Source organism: Coregonus clupeaformis, chromosome 17, assembly GCF_020615455.1.
Source record: "Coregonus clupeaformis isolate EN_2021a chromosome 17, ASM2061545v1, whole genome shotgun sequence".
Taxonomy (NCBI): Eukaryota; Metazoa; Chordata; class Actinopteri; order Salmoniformes; family Salmonidae; genus Coregonus; species Coregonus clupeaformis.
In genome coordinates, this window is record NC_059208.1 from 18,502,253 (window position 1) to 18,519,167 (window position 16,915).

General features: G+C 43.1%; 1 protein-coding gene across 5 annotated transcripts in view; it reads right to left on the reverse strand.

Moving 5' to 3' along the window:
- The window catches only part of LOC121585925 (receptor-type tyrosine-protein phosphatase U), a 362,429-nt gene that overhangs the window by 40,323 nt on the left and 305,191 nt on the right, over positions 1-16,915 (reverse strand). For all 5 annotated transcript variants that reach the window (XM_041902265.2, XM_041902267.2, XM_041902266.2 and 2 more), the window contains 2 exons: positions 8,798-8,914; positions 109-263 (listed from right to left, as the gene is read on the reverse strand). In XM_041902265.2, the coding sequence (XP_041758199.2) occupies positions 109-263; positions 8,798-8,914 (272 nt within the window). The remainder of the gene's footprint in view (positions 1-108; positions 264-8,797; positions 8,915-16,915) is intronic.

Genomic DNA, 16,915 nt, shown 5'->3' on the forward strand with positions numbered 1-16,915 from the left:
AGTTTTGCCCACTGGGACTAAGCATTAAAGCTTTGAAAACACAAAGTAGTAATGGTTGCATGAGCATTGACAGCTAGCAGGAAGTGGTGTAGTGCAGTGTGCATTGACCTGCAGTGGACGACCACAGGTCCGGCATCGTGGGGCGTGGATGCTTTGATCCGCCGTATGAAGGCCAGCAGGCCTGTGGCGTGGTAGGGAACCCCATGATCCGGCCAGGACGTGAAGTGGAACTGACGCACCTCGTGTTTAGCTGAGTAGCCCCTCTGTGGAAACACAGCATCAGAAGAAGAATAAAAAGAAGATTACATGAGTTACAGAATCTACACATAATACCCATAATGACAAAGTGAAAACATGTTTTTAGAAATGTTAGCAAATGTATTGAAAATGCAAAACAGATATCTAATTTACATAAGTATTCACACCCCTGTCAATACTTTGTAGGAGCACCTTTGGCAGTGATTACAGGTGTGAGTTTTTCTGGGTAAGTCTCTAAGAGCTTTGCACACTTGGATTGTGCAACATTTGCCCATTATTCTTTTCAAAATTCTTCAAGCTCTGTCAAATTGGTTGTTGATCATTGCTAGACAACCATTTTCAGGTCTTGCCATAGATTTTCAAGTAGATTTAAGTCAAAACTGTAACACTGCCACTCAGGAACATTCACTGCCTTCTTGGTAAGCAACTCCAGTGTAGATTTGGCCATTTGTTTTAGCTTTGTATTTGTATTTAGTATGGATCCCCATTAGCTGCTACCAAGGTGACAACAACTCTTCCTGGAGTCCAGCAAAATTAAGGCAGTTATACAATTTTAAAAACATAACAGTACATTCACAGATTTCACAACACACTGTGTGCCCTCAGGCCCCTACTCCACCACAACCACATATCTACAATACAAAATCCATGTGTACAGTGGCTTGCAAAAGTATTCACCCACCTTGGTATTTTTCCTATTTTGTTGCCTTACAACCTTGAATTAAAATGGATTTTGGGGGGGTTTGTATCATTTGATATACACAACATGCCTACCACTTTGAAGATGCAAAATATTTTTCTTGTGAAACAAACAAGAAATTAGACAAAAAAAACAGAAAACCTGAGCGTGCATAACTATTCACCCCCCCAAAGTTAATACTTTGTAGACCAAATTTTTGCAGGTATTACAGCTGCAAGTCTCTTGGGGTATGTCTATATGAGCTTGGCACATCTAGCAACTGGGATTTTTGCCCATTATTCAAGGCAAAACTGCTCCAGCTCCTTCAAGTTGGATGGGTTCCGCTGGTGTACAGCAATCTTTAAGTCATACCACAGATTCTCAATTGGATTGAGGTCTGGGCTTTGACTAGGCCATTCCAAGACATTTAAATGTTTCCCCTTAAACCACTTGAGTGTTGCTTTAGCAGTATGCTTAGGGTCATTGTCCTGCTGGAAGGTGAAACTCCATCCCAGTCTCAAATCTCTGGAAGACTGAAACCGGTTTCCCTCAAGACTTTCCCTGTATTTAGTGCCATCCATCATTCCTTCAGTTCTGAATAGTTTCCCAGTCCCTGCCGATGAAAACCATCCCCACAGCATGATGCTGCCACCACCATGCTTCACTGTGGGGATGGTGTTCTCAGGGTGATGAGGTGTTGGGTTTGCGCCAGAGATAGCGTTTTTCTTGATGGCCAAAAAGCTCAATTTTAGTCTCATCTGACCAGAGTTCCATCTTCCATATGTTTGGGGAGTCTCCCACATGCATTTTGGCGAACACCAAACGTGTTTGCTTATTTTTTCTTTAAGTAATGGCTTTTTTTCTGGCCACTCTTCCGTAAAGCTCAGCTCTGTAGAGTGTACGGCTTAAAGTGGTCCTATGGACAGATACTCCAATCTCCGCTGTGGAGCTTCGCAGCTCCTTCAGGGTTATCTTTGGTCTCATTGTTGCCTTTCTGATTAATGCCCTCCTTGCCTGGTCCGTGAGTTTTGGTGGGCGGGCCTCTCTTGGCAGGTTTGTTGTGGTGCCATATTCTTTCCATTTTTTAATAATGGATTTAATGGTGCTCCGTGGGATGTTCAAAGTTTCTGATATTTTTTTATAACCCAACCCTGATCTGTACTTCTCCACAACTTTGTCCCTGACCTGTTTAGAGAGCTCCTTGGTTTTCATGGTGCCGCTTGCTTGGTGGTGCCCCTTGCTTAGTGGTGTTGCAGACTCTGGGGCCTTTCAGAACAGGTGCATATATACTGAGATCATGTGACAGATCATATGACACAGATTGCACACAGGTGGACTTTATTTAACTAATTATGTGACTTCTGAAGGTAATTGGTTGCACCAGATCTTATTTAGGGGCTTCATAGCAAAGGGGGTGAATACATATGCACGCACCACTTTTCCGTTATTTATTATTTTGATATATTTTTTAACAAGTTATTTTTTACATTTCATTTCTCCAATTTGGACTATTTTGTGTATGTCCATTACATGAAATCCAAATAAAAATATATTTAAATTACAGGTTGTAATGCAACAAAATAGGAAAATACTTTTGCAAGGTACTGTACGTCTGTGTATAGTGCTGTCACAGATCCCCCCGGTACTGCTGCTCATTCCGTTCACCAGCTCCAGAGGTCTACGTCACCGACCTTCTAGGCGTCACTGACCTGGATCATTACCACCAACCCCGGACTGTCTTGTCTCATTACGCACACCTGCTTCCCATTCCCCCTGATTAGTATGTGTATATATGTGCTCTCTGTTCCCCATTGTCCTTGTCGATTATTGTCCCATGTCCGTTGGTCTCGTGAGTACCTGTGCTCTGTTGCATCAGCTTTCGTGCTAAGTGTTAGTGTACATTGTATTATGGTTTACATACCGTGTAATTGTGCACTTGTTATTACGGGTCTCGTCCCGTGTATTTTTTAGAGGTTTACACCTCACTCTTTTCTTTGGGTTACATCCCTGTGTTTTTCATGACGTACCTTATGTTTGGTAGAGAAATAAAAAAAACTATTACGTATTCCTGCGCCTGTCTTCTATCATTATACAACGTGACAAGTGCGTATGTTATCGTGTGTGTGTGCCTGTTTGTGTTGCTTCACAGTCCCCGCTGTTCCATGTTTTTTAAAATCTAATTTCACTGCTTGCATCAGTTACTTGATGTGGAATAGAGTTCTATGTAGTCATGGCTCTATGTAGTACTGTGCGCCTACCATTTCCCATATTCTGTTCTGGACTTGGGGACTGTGAAGAGACCGCTTGTGGGGTATGCATGGGTGTCCGAGCTTTGCCCCAGCAGTTCAAACAGACAGCTCGTTGTATTCAACATGTCAATACCTCTCACAAATACAAGTAGTGATGAAGACAATCTTTCCTCTACTTTGAGCCAGGAGAGATTCACATGCATATTATTGATGTTAGCTCTCTGTGTACATCCAAGGGCCAGCCGTGCTGCCCTATTCTGAGCCAATTGCAATTTTCCTGAGTCCCTTTTCGTGGCACCTGACCACACGACTGAACAGTAGTCCAGGTGCGACAAAACTAGGGCCTGCCTTGTTGATAATGCTGTTAAGAAGGTAGAGCAGCGCTTTATTATGGACAGACTTTTCCCCATTTTAGCTACTGTTGTATCAATATGTTTTGACCTTGGCAGTTTACAATCCAGGGTTACTCCAAGCAGTTTAGTCACCTCCACTTGCTCAATTTCCACATTATTCATTACAAGATTTAGTTCAGGTATTAGTGAATGATTTGTCCCAAATACAATGCTTTTAGTTTTAGAAATATTTAGGACTAACTTATTCCTTGCCACCCACTCTGAAACTAACTGCAGCTCTTTGTTAAGTGTTGCAGTCATTTCAGTCGCTGTAGTAGCTGACGTGTATAGTGTTGAGTCATCCGCATACATAGCCACACTGGCTTTACTCAAAGATAATGTCAAAAGCCGCACAATCTTTTTATCATCAATTTCTCTCAGCCAATCATCAGTCATTTGTGTAAGTGCTGTGCGTGTTGAATGTCCTTCCCTATAAGCATGCTGAAAGTCTGTTGTGAATTTGTTTACTGTAAAATAGCATTGTATCTGGTCAAACACCATTTTTTCCAAACATACTAAGGGTTGGTAACAGGCTGATTGGTCGGCTTTTTGAGCAAGTAAAGGGGGCTTTACTATTCTTGGTTAGTGGAATGACTTTTGCTTCCCTCCAAGCCCGGGGGTACACACATTCTAGTAGGCTTAAATTGAAAATATGGCAAATAGGAGTGGCAATATAGTCCGCTATTAGTAATTTTCTATCCGAGTTGTCAGACCCTGGTGGCTTGTCATTCTTGATAGACAACAATCATTTTTTCACCTCTTCCACACTCACTTTACGGAATTCAAAATTACAATGCTTGTCTTTCATAGTTTGGTCAGATATACTTGGATGTGTAGTGTCAGCGTTTGTTGCTGGCATGTCATGCCTAAGTGTGCTAATCTTGCCAATGAAAAAGTCATTAAAGTATGCAGCAATATCAGTCGGTTTTGTGATGAATGAGCTATGAGATTCAATGAATGATGGAGTTGAGTTTGCTTTTTTCCCCAAAATTTCATTTAAGGTGCTCCAAAGCTTTTTACTATAATTCTTTATGTAATTTACCTTTGTCTCATTGTGTAATTTCTTCTTCTTTTTATTCAGTTTAGTCACATGATTTCTCAATTTGCAATATGTTTGCCAATCGGTTGTGCAGCCAGACTTATTTGTCATTCCTTTTGCCTCATCCCTCTCAACCATACAACTTTTCAATTCCTCATCAAGCCACAGGGATTTAAGTTTTTACAGTCATTTTCTTAATGGGTACAGGCTTATTAGTAACTGGAAAGAGCAATTTCATAAATGTGTCAAGTGCAGTGTCTGTTTGCTCCTCATTACACACCACGGACCAACAAATATTCTTTACATACACAACATAGGAATCACTACAAAACTTATTGTATGACCTCTTATACACTATATCTGGCCCAGCCATTGGAACCTTGGTTTTCCTAGATATGGCAACTATATTGTGATCACTACATCCTATGGATTTGGATACTGCTTTAAATGACATTTCTGCAGCATTAGTAAAGATGTGATCAGTACGTGTTGATAATTTAATTCCTGTGCTGTTTATAACTACCCTGGTAGGTTGACTGATAACCTGAACCAGGTTGCAGGCACTGGTTACAGTTTGAAGCTTTTTCTTGAGTGGGCGGCTTGATGAAAGCCAGTCAATATTTAAAATCACCCAGAAAATATACCTCTCTGTTGATATCACATACATTATCAAGGATTTCACACGTTATCCAGATACTGACTGTTAGCACTTGGTGGTCTATAGCAGCTTCCCACAAGAATGGGCTTTCGGTGAGGCAGATGAACCTGTAGCCATATTACTTCAATAGTATTTAACATGAAATCCTCTAAGTGATGGGTTCTGACTTCTAAACTTGAAATATCCTTATTCATGTTACTGAGGGAGAGAGGAGAAGGCAGAAAGTTTATATTCTGTCAGAACATGTCATTGCTAGATATTAGGTATCCTATGGAGAGAAGGGCCACAGTCTGGTTTCAGTTGTTGGGTTGTAATTTGAAATACTTGCTACACCAGCAGTTAATGGTTATATGTAGGAGGAATGTATATGGTGGGGTCACTGATAAGGGTGGATAGCTGTGGATTAGTGAGGAATGGGGGCCGAGGTCAGGTCAGGTCAGGTCACATGAATGAAGAAGGAACAGTTTATTACCCACATCACTTAACTTCCTGCCTAGCAACAAAGATGTCATGTTTAGAGAAAAGGAGGAGACTCCATCTAAAGTGGGGTATAAATACTTGAGCTGGTGGGAACATGTCTTTGTCTTATGCAGCTGTGTGACCCAGTGGGTGAATAAACTTGGTTTGAGCTTTTACTAGTTGTCCGTTAGTTTTTACTCTGTTTATTTAGAACCTAACAGGAAAGTGGTTCTGAATATAAACAGCAAAACCTCCAGCACTGGCATTTCTGTATTTTCTGTAAATGTTATAAACTTGTATTGCTACTACTGTGTCATCAAAGGTATTATCTAAGTGAGTTTCAGAGATAGTCAGAATATGAATGTCATCTGTTGCTAGCAAATTATTGATTTCATGAACCTTGTTTCTTAAGCTACATATGTTAACGTGGGCTATTTTGAGCACTTCTCTTCCGGGATGTTTACTTGTTTTCATTGCTTTACTGGGAAGCTTAGCAGAAGTAGATATGCTCATGTTATTTATGTTAGTGCAGGGTGAGCTGCACACAGTGGACTTCCTACTAGGTCACACCGCTTCAGTGCTAACAGTATAAATCTGGTTCATAGGCACATGATTACTGCATACAATAGCTTTAGGATCAGCAGAGGCATTCAGGGCAGTTAGAGGGACATAAATTAGGTTACTTACATTGTGTCTACCAATGCCCCTGGTATAATGTACATTTGCTGAAGCATTATGACAACTCAGCATCACAATGGTAGGGATTAACTGAGCTGGGCTTGTGTCATTGATAAGTTATTGTCTCAACGCAGCCTTATAATGCTGTGAAAGGATCCAGGAACGCAAATGATTTGGGTGGATCTCATCCTCCTTTTAAAAATTATTTTGTTTCCAAAAGGTATCGAAGTTGTCAACAAAAGTTAAACCCATTGAGCTGCAATAATCACATAGCCAGTTGTGAAGAGAAATTGTCCTGCTGAAATTGTCCTGCTGAAAGGTGAATTCATCTCCTAATGTCTGGTGTAAGTCGCTCTGGATAAGAGCGTCTGCTAAATGACGTAAATGTAAAGGGTGGAAAGCAGACTGAACCAGGTTTTCCTTTAGGATTTTGCCTGTGCTTAGCTCCACTCCGTTAATTTTTTATACTGAAAAACTCCCCAGTCCTTAACGATTACAAGCATACCCATAACATGATGCAGCCACCAATATGCTTGAAATCCATCCTCAGTTTTCTCCTATCACAGCCATTAAACTCTGTAACTCTTTTAAAATTACCATTGGCATCATGGTGAAATCTCTGCGCGGTTTCCTTCCTCTCTGGCAACTGAGTTAGGAAGGACGCCTGTATCGTTGTAGTGACTGGATGTATTGATACACCATCCAAAGTGTAATTATTAACTTCACCATGCTCAATGGGATATTTAGTTTTTTTTTTTTTTTTTTTTTACCCCTCTACCAATAGATGCCCTTCTTTGCAGGGCATTGGAAAACCTCCCTTGTCTTTGCGGTTGAATCTGTGTTTGAAATTCACTGCTCGACTGAGGGACCTTACAGATAATTGTATGTGTGGGGTACAGAGATGAGGTAGTCATTCGAAATCATGTTAAACGCTATTATTGCACACAGAGTGAGTCCATGCAAAGTATTATGTGACTTGTGGAAATAAATGTTTTATCCTGAACGTCTTTAGGCTTGCCATAACAAGGGGGTTGAATACATATTGACTCAAGACATTTCAGCTTTTCATTTTTTCTAAATGTCAAGATATCCAGCTTAGATCCAGCAACAAACTGACACTATTGTTGAGTACACCTACAGTACGGTACAGCTACAGTGAAGCATGGACTACATGGTCCTGTGGGACTGGAATCCCCATGTGTGTTTTAACTCTCCACCATGGATGTGACACATTAACTACAGCTGCAATCTGACAGCCAGCGCTAGGCTTTACTCTGTGCCTGAGGAGGCTCGTGCTCAATGGGGAGCTAGGCGGCAGACGCATCACTGCAATTTCCTCCTCTGAGCCGAGTTGACAAAGTAAAGCAAAGATTTGAAGAGAGAGAGAGAGATAGAGAGAGACCCCCAAAAAAATTTAATCAGAAGACGAGGCGCAGTGAAAACAAACTGTCAACTTCTCCTAAAATCTCTGCTCGATAAGTGCCATACAGTAGTGCTCCCACGGAGAGTGGCGGCAACAGTGAAACGATAATGCTGTGTTTGTGCCACTGTCACTCCGCAGAGTTGCTCTGAGCCGTTCCATGGAGAGACCCTGGCGTTGATTGACAGGATGGCCCACTGAGAGCAACGAACACTTCAAACGCAGGCGCTGTCATCGAAGAAGCAGCAACGCCTCAGCGGTGTGGCAGAGAGCGGGAGTTTAAGTAGCTTGAGTTATTAAATCCTCTCACTGCAGGCATATTTTAATCCGAGGGCCCTCGATGGTCATCGTCTCTGAGTCACATCGGTCTGTACATCAGGAGCTGTTGTTTATTCTAATCGTATTCATGCATCGTCAGGCAGTAAGACACCGTCTACTCAAACCAGTGTACGCCAACTGCTGCTGTCTCTGCAATGTTTATGAGTATTGGGAAGGGGACTGGTACAGGGGCCAACTCAGTAACAAAGGAGAGGAAAGAACCATTGAGCCTGAGTATTATTTCCTACTATCACCTCTCTCTAGTCAGGCTGCTATATGTCAGCCAAGTGCTTTTATCACACAGAGTCAAAGAGGCCTCTGTGGATCCATGTTCTCTGGGTATGATGCAGCCACAACAGAAGCACCTCATAATTGAGACAGATTGAATGCTGGTTCTGTTCAGTTGGACTGATAAACATCACAGACTCTCTATAATAGAATACTGCTTGGAAACGCTGGCTGAAGAAACAATGCCATCATGGTATGTTTGAGCAGTGAAGCCATAAGAAACCAAAATAAGGAAAGAATGTGGGAAAGATCCTTAGTAATAGCTTGGATTTGTCCTGTATAAGTAAAAGCCATGTGATATTGGTCATAGACGTAGACTCAATGTCAAAAATGTGCAGGTACAGAATGGTTGGACTTACCCTCTCCAAGGCAAAAGTACGAACTGTGTACTCTGCCAGTGTTTCCGTCTTCAGCAGTGTGATCTTGATGTCTCCATACATCTCACTGTCATCAGGCCAGTATTTACAGCATTTCACCTGGTCAACAGAGACAAATAACATTTGATAAACGATGCATACTGTGACGAGCACTGAGTATACGAAGAGGCAGGACGCAGACGCAAGGTTTACTTAATGAGAAATCGAAATAACAAAGATAGAGTAAACGATAGGGGTGGTGATGAGAGGATGAGGTGCAGTTGCACTGGAGGTGATTAGGGTGCGTTGGGTTTCCATTCCGGTGTTGCCGAGGTGGTGCGCTCAGACCGGTGGCTCAGTAGACCGGCGAATCACAGCGGGGAGCAATGGGAGGAGACGTGACACATACAATGATAGTCATAGAAATGTGTTTGACATGTGTTTGACCAACCGGTGTTACCTTTTTTTTGTGGGGGTAGATCAGCTTTAATATTGCTGATAGATTGTAACTTCCATCAATGTAATTGTCTGCATCACTTCGAATCCCGCATGTTTTTTCTCGCAAATAAATATATATATATACAGTTGAAGTCGGAAGTTTACATACACCATAGCCAAATACATTTAAACTACGTTTTTCACAATTCCTGACATTTAATCCAAGTAAACATTCCCTGTCTTGGGTCAGTTAGGATCACCACTTTATTTTAAGAATGTGAAACGTCAGAATAATAATAGAGAGAATGATTTATTTCAGCTTTTATTTCTTTCATCACATTCCCAGTGGGTCAGAAGTTTACATACACTCAATTAGTATTTGGTAGCATTGCCTTTAAATTGGTTAACTTGGGTCAAACGTTTTGGGTAGCCTTCCACAAGCTCCCCACAATAAGTTGGGTGAATTTTGGCCCATTCCTCCTGACAGAGCTGGTGTAACAGAGTCAGGTTTTTAGGCCTCCTTGCTCGCACAAGCTTTTTCAGTTCTGCTCACAAATGTTCTATAGGATTGAGGTCAGGGCTTTGTGATGGCCACTCCAATACCTTGACTTTGTTGTCCTTAAGCCATTTTGCCACAATTTTGGAAGTATGCTTGGGGTCATTGTCCATTTGGAAGACCCATTTGCGACCAAGCTTTAACTTCCTAACTGATGTCTTGAGATGTTGCTTCAATTTATCCACATAATTTTCCTTCCTCATGATGCCATCTATTTTGTGAAGTGCACCAGTCCCTCCTGCAGCAAAGCACCCCCACAGCATGATGCTGCCACCCCCGTCCTTCACCGTTGGGATGGTGTTCTTCGGTTTGCAAGAACCCCCTTTTTCCTCCAAACATTACAATGGTCATTATGGCCAAACAGTTATATTTTTGTTTCATCAGACCAGAGGACATTTCTCCAAAAAGTACGATCTTTGTCCCCATGTGCAGTTGCAAACCGTAGTCTGGCTTTTTTATGGCGGTTTTGGAGTAGTGGCTTCTTCCTTGCTGAGCGGCCTTTCAAGTTATGTTGATATAGGACTTGTTTTACTGTGGATATACAGTGGGGAAAAAAAGTATTTAGTCAGCCACCAATTGTGCAAGTTCTCCCACTTAAAAAGATGAGAGAGGCCTGTAATTTTCATCATAGGTACACGTCAACTATGACATACAAAATGAGAAAAAAAAATCCAGAAAATCACATTGTAGGATTTTTTATGAATTTATTAGCAAATTATGGTGGAAAATAAGTATTTGGTCAATAACAAAAGTTTCTCAATACTTTGTTATATACCCTTTGTTGGAAATGACACAGGTCAAACGTTTTCTGTAAGTCTTCACAAGGTTTTCACACACTGTTGCTGGTATTTTGGCCCATTCCCCATGCAGATCTCCTCTAGAGCAGTGATGTTTTGGGGCTGTCGCTGGGCAACACGGACTTTCAACTCCCTCCAAAGATTTTCTATGGGGTTGAGATCTGGAGACTGGCTAGGCCACTCCAGGACCTTGAAATGTTTCTTACGAAGCCACTCCTTCGTTGCCCGGGCGGTGTGTTTGGGATCATTGTCATGCTGAAAGACCAAGCCATGTTTCATGTTCAATGCCCTTGCTGATGGAAGGAGGTTTTCACTCAAAATCTCATGATACATGGCCCCATTCATTCTTTCCTTTACACGGATCAGTCGTCCTGGCCCCTTTGCAGAAAAACAGCCCCAAAGCATGATGTTTCCACCCCCATGCTTCACAGTAGGTATGGTGTTCTTTGGATGCAACTCAGCATTCATTGTCCTCCAAACACGACGAGTTGAGTTTTTACCAAAAAGTTATATTTTGGTTTTATCTGACCATATGACATTCTCCCAATCCTCTTCTGGATCATCCAAATGCACTCTAGCAAACTTCAGACGGGCCTGGACATGCTGGCTTAAGCAGGGGGACACGTCTCGCACTGCAGGATTTGAGTCCCTTGCGGTGTAGTGTGTTACTGATGGTAGGCTTTGTTCCTTTGGTCCCAGCTCTCTGCAGGTCATTCACTAGGTCCCCCCCGTGTGGTTCTGGGATTTTTGCTCACAGTTCTTGTGATCATTTTGACCCCACGGGGTGAGATCTTGCATGGAGCCCCAGATCGAGGGGAGATTATCAGTGGTCTTGTATGTCTTCCATTTCCTAATAATTGCTCCCACAGTTGATTTCTTCAAACCAAGCTGCTTACCTATTGCAGATTCAGTCTTCCCAGCCTGGTGCAGGTCTACAATTTTGTTTCTGGTGTCCTTTGACAGCTCTTTGGTCTTGGCCATAGTGGAGTTTGGAGTGTGACTGTTTGAGGTTGTGGACAGGTGTCTTTTATACTGATAACAAGTTCAAACAGGTGCCATTAATACAGGTAACGAGTGGAGGACAGAGGAGCCTCTTAAAGAAGAAGTTACAGGTCTGTGAGAGCCAGATATCTTGCTTGTTTGTAGGTGACCAAATACTTATTTTCCACCATAATTTGCAAATAAATTCATTAAAAATCCTACAATGCGATTTTCTGGATTTTTTCCCCTCAATTTTTCTGTCATAGTTGACGTGTACCTATGATGAAAATTACAGGCCTCTATCATCTTTTTAAGTGGGAGAACTTGAACAATTGGTGGCTGACTAAATACTTTTTTTCCCCACTGTAGATACTTTTGTACCTGTTTCCTCCAGCATCTTCACAAGGTCCTTTGCTGTTGTTCTGGGATTGATTTTCACTTTTCGCACCAAAGTACTTTCATCTCTAGGAGACAGAACGTGTCTCCTTCCTGAGCGGTATGACGGCTGCGTGGTCCCATGGTGTTTATACTTGCGTACTATTGTTTGTACAGATGAACGTGGTACCTTCAGGCGTTTGGAAATTGCTCCCAAGGATGAACCAGGCTTCTTAAAGAAAAACTAACAGGTCTGTGAGTGCCGGAATTCTTACTGGTTGGTAGGTGATCAAATACTTATGTCATGCAATAAAATGCAAATTAATTACTTAAAAATCATACAATGTGATTCCGTCTCTCACAGTTGAAGTGTACCTATGATACAAATTACAGACCTCTACATGCTTTGTAAGTAGGAAAACCTGCAAAATTGGCAGTGTATCAAACACTTGTTCTCCCCACTGTACATACATATACACATACATACATATAAAAAACATATATATATATATATATATATATATATATATATACATATACATATACATATATATATATATATATATATATATATATATATATATATACACAGTGGTAAAAAAAAAGTATTTAGTCAGCCACCAATTGTGCAAGTTCTCCCACTTAAAAAGATGAGAGAGGCCTGTAATTTTCATCATAGGTACACGTCAACTATGACAGACAAATTGAGGAAAAAAAATCCAGAAAATCACATTGTAGGATTTTTAATGAATTGATTTGCAAATTATGGTGGAAAATAAGTATTTGGTCACCTACAAACAAGCAAGATTTCTGGCTCTCACAGACCTGTAACTTCTTCTTTAAGAGGCTCCTCTGTCCTCCACTCGTTACCTGTATTAATGGCACCTGTTTGAACTTGTTATCAGTATAAAAGACACCTGTCCACAACCTCAAACAGTCACACTCCAAACTCCACTATGGCCAAGACCAAAGAGCTGTCAAAGGACACCAGAAACAAAATTGTAGACCTGCACCAGGCTGGGAAGACTGAATCTGCAATAGGTAAGCAGCTTGGTTTGAAGAAATCAACTGTGGGAGCAATTATTAGGAAATGGAAGACATACAAGACCACTGATAATCTCCCTCGATCTGGGGCTCCACGCAAGATCTCACACCGTGGGGTAAAAAATCACAAGAACGGTGAGCAAAAATCCCAGAACCACACGTGGGGACCTAGTGAATGACCTGCAGAGAGCTGGGACCAAAGTAACAAAGCCTACCATCAGTAACACACTACGCCGCCAGGGACTCAAATCCTGCAGTGCCAGACGTGTCCCCCTGCTTAAGCCAGTACATGTCCAGGCCCGTCTGAAGTTAGCTAGAGTGCATTTGGATGATCCAGAAGAGGATTGGGAGAATGTCATATGGTCAGATGAAACCAAAATATAACTTTTTGGTAAAAACTCAACTCGTCGTGTTTGAAGGACAAAGAATGCTGAGTTGCATCCAAAGAACACCATACCTACTGTGAAGCATGGGGGTGGAAACATCATGCTTTGGGGCTGTTTTTCTGCAAAGGGACCAGGACGACTGAACCGTGTAAGGGAAAGAATGAATGGGGCCATGTATCGTGAGATTTTGAGTGAAAACCTCCTTCCATCAGCAAGGGGATTGAAGATGAAACTTGGCTGGGTCTTTCAGCATGACAATGATCCCAAACACACCGCCCGGGCAACGAAGGAGTAGCTTCGTAAGAAGCATTTCAAGGTCCTGGAGTGGCCTAGCCAGTCTCCAGATCTCAACCCCATAGAAAATCTTTGGAGGGAGTTGAAAGTCAGTGTTGCCCAGCGACAGCCCCAAAACATCACTGCTCTAGAGGAGATCTGCATGGAGGAATGGGCCAAAATACCAGCAACAGTGTGTGAAAACCTTGTGAAGACTTACAGAAAACGTTTGACCTGTGTCATTGCCAACAAAGGGTATATAACAAAGTATTGAGAAACTTTTGTTATTGACCAAATACTTATTTTCCACCATAATTTGCAAATAAATTCATTAAAAATCCTACAATGTGATTTTCTGGATTTTTTTTCCTCATTTTGCCTGTCATAGTTGACGTGTACCTATGATGAAAATTACTGGCCTCTCTCATCTTTTTAAGTGGGAGAACTTGCACAATTGGTGGCTGACTAAATACTTTTTTCCCCCACTGTATGTAAACTGGGATAATACTAAAGAGTTAATCAGGGGGATTTTTCCACAAATAGACAGGTTTTTACCTTTCCATGGTAGCAAGATCTTGTCTATTTTTGCTAACTTTCTATTAAAATGTACTGGAGTGAGATCATTTATTTCATTTGGGATATGTATTCCGAGTATATCCACATCACCAGCAGACCATTTTAATGGTAAACTACATTGTAATGTACATTTTTTATTTTTTTGTGATCCAATACGTAATATAGTACATTTGTCATAATTTGGTTGTAATCCAGAGAGGTTAGAAAATGTATCTCGATCCTCTTTGAGGCTGTGGAGGGATTCAAGTTGTGGATTTAAAAGAAAACATGAATCATCAGCGTACAATGACACCTTTGTTTTTAAGCCCAGGATTTCTAATCCCTTGATATTATTGTTGGATCTGATTTTAATAGCTAACATTTCGATGGCCTGTAACGATCCCGGCAGTCTGAGTCGGTTCCTGTCTGTGTACTAGTTTTTCTGCTCGGGATCTCCAGTTTCCCGAGGGTTCTGGAACGCTCCCTGCCTGGTTGCCGGGCAACGTTGCTAGGCGGGAGCTCTCTTGATTTCCGCACCTGCATCCCATCAGCAATCTGCACACCTGGTCCTGATCATCACCCTTCTTAGGCTCTGGCCTAACATCCATTCCCTGCCGGATCGTTAGCCATGAACAGTATGTTTGTCCGTGTATCAGCCTTGGAACTTCTAGCGTTAGTTTTGTTGTTTTGCACCTTTTTGACTTGCTGTATACTTACCTCCGTTTTGTTCTATCTGCAGTCACTCACCCGGAACCTTCACCCAACCTCTGCCTGATGGTCGGCGGCTGCCGAGCCATTACTGGACCTACCACTGCACCCTCAACAACCCATCCACGCCACCCGCTCTGTTCCCTGGATTATTCAGCCTCACTCGTGGATCTATTAAATAAACACTCACCTTTGTTTCAATTTACCTTGTCCTGGTCTGCTTCTGGGTTCTGGCTTAGTAAACCGTGACAGAACGATCCGGCCAGTAATGAACCCAGCGGACCTGGACTCTGTTCGCCATGCCATTACCCATCAGGAGAAGATGTTGGGCCATCATAGCACGGAGCTACAGGAGATCGCGTTGGCAGTTCGGAACCTTTCTACCGGTCTGACGGAGGTCCAGAACCAGCGCAAGTTTCCGGTGGAGGATCCACTACCGGTTTCACCCATCTCGCCTGCCGCTTCTGGAGCTGTGTCCTTCCGTGAGCCCAAGGTTCCGACGCCGGATAAATATGAGGGGGAGCTGGGAAGATGCCATTCTTTCCTTATGCAGTGTGGGTTAGTGTTCGATCTACAGCCCTACTCTTATGCCACAGACAAGGCTAGGATAGCCTTTGTGATTGAGTTGCTGCGTGGTCGAGCGCTGGAGTGGGCTTCAGCCGTTTGGGAACGACAAGACCCCTGCATGGCTTCATACCAGGGGTTCACGGCCGAGATGAGGAAGCTCTTCGACCATTCCGTCCGAGGGAGGGGACGCAGCTAGGCGCCTGTTTTCGCTTCGCCAAGGAACTCGCAGCGTGGCCGACTTCGTGATCGAGTTCAAGACGTTGGCTGTGGAGAGTGGGTGGAATGAGGAGTCTCTGCAAGCGGCCTTTTACCAGGGTCTGTCGGAGCAGCTCAAGGATGAGTTGATCTCCTATCCGAGCCTAGTGACCTGGACAGCTTGGTAGCCTTGTCTATTCGGGTGGATAATCGAGTCCGAGAGCGAAGGAGGGAGAAGCAATGGGTTCCGTCCAATCGATCAGCTTCTCAGGTTCCAGTCGGGTCGGGGATTGGACCAGAATACGTCGATCATCGTCCACCACACAGGATTAGTGGAGAGGTCCGGTCTCCCGATTCTGAACCAATGCAAGTAGGGCGGCACGGGTTAACCGAGGAGGAATGCCAACTCAGACGTAGGACTAACTGTTGCCTCTACTGTGGTGGTTCGGGACATTACCTCGCCACCTGTTCCCGGCGGTCGTCAAACTGCGCGGCTCGCTAAAGTTGGGAGGACTTGTAGCGAGCCAGTTTCGACCTCTCAATACCTCTGTCAGACCCCGTTTCCCGGCTACCCTTATGAACAGGAATCAGAGCTTAGCGATTAACGCTTTTATCGATTCAGGTGCCGATGGAAGCTTTCTTGATGCCGAGTTGGTGGAACAGCTGGGGCTTTCCAAGGAGCAATTGCCGGAAGCCATTGAAGCGACCACTCTGAACGGCAGTAGTCTGGCACGTATCACGATGAGGACTGAACCGGTTAAGATGCTGTTGTCGGGGAATCATTCGGAGATGATTTCATTCTTCATTCTGCCGTCTTCCCATGTTCCTCTGGTCCTTGGATACCCCTGGCTGAAGGAACACAATCCCACGTTCGATTGGGTGACGGGCAAGGTAACGAGTTGGAGCCTTGATTGTCATGCTAACTGTCTCAATACTGCCTGTTCCCATTCGGTTCCCAGTCAGGTGATTGAGGCTAAACCCCCAGATTTGTCCCTGGTTCCCGAGACATATCACGATTTGGGGGAAGTGTTCAGTAAGCAGAAGGCTCTGTCACTCCCTCCCCACCGACCATATGATTGTGCCATCAACCTGTTCCCTGGAGCTGTCTACCCCAAGGGAAGGTTATACAGTATCTCCCGACCTGAACGTGAGGCTTTGGAGACCTACATCAAGGAGTCCCTAGCTGCTGGTCTCGTTCGTCCCTCGTCATCACCCCTGGGGGCAGGATTCTTCTTTGTGGGTAAGA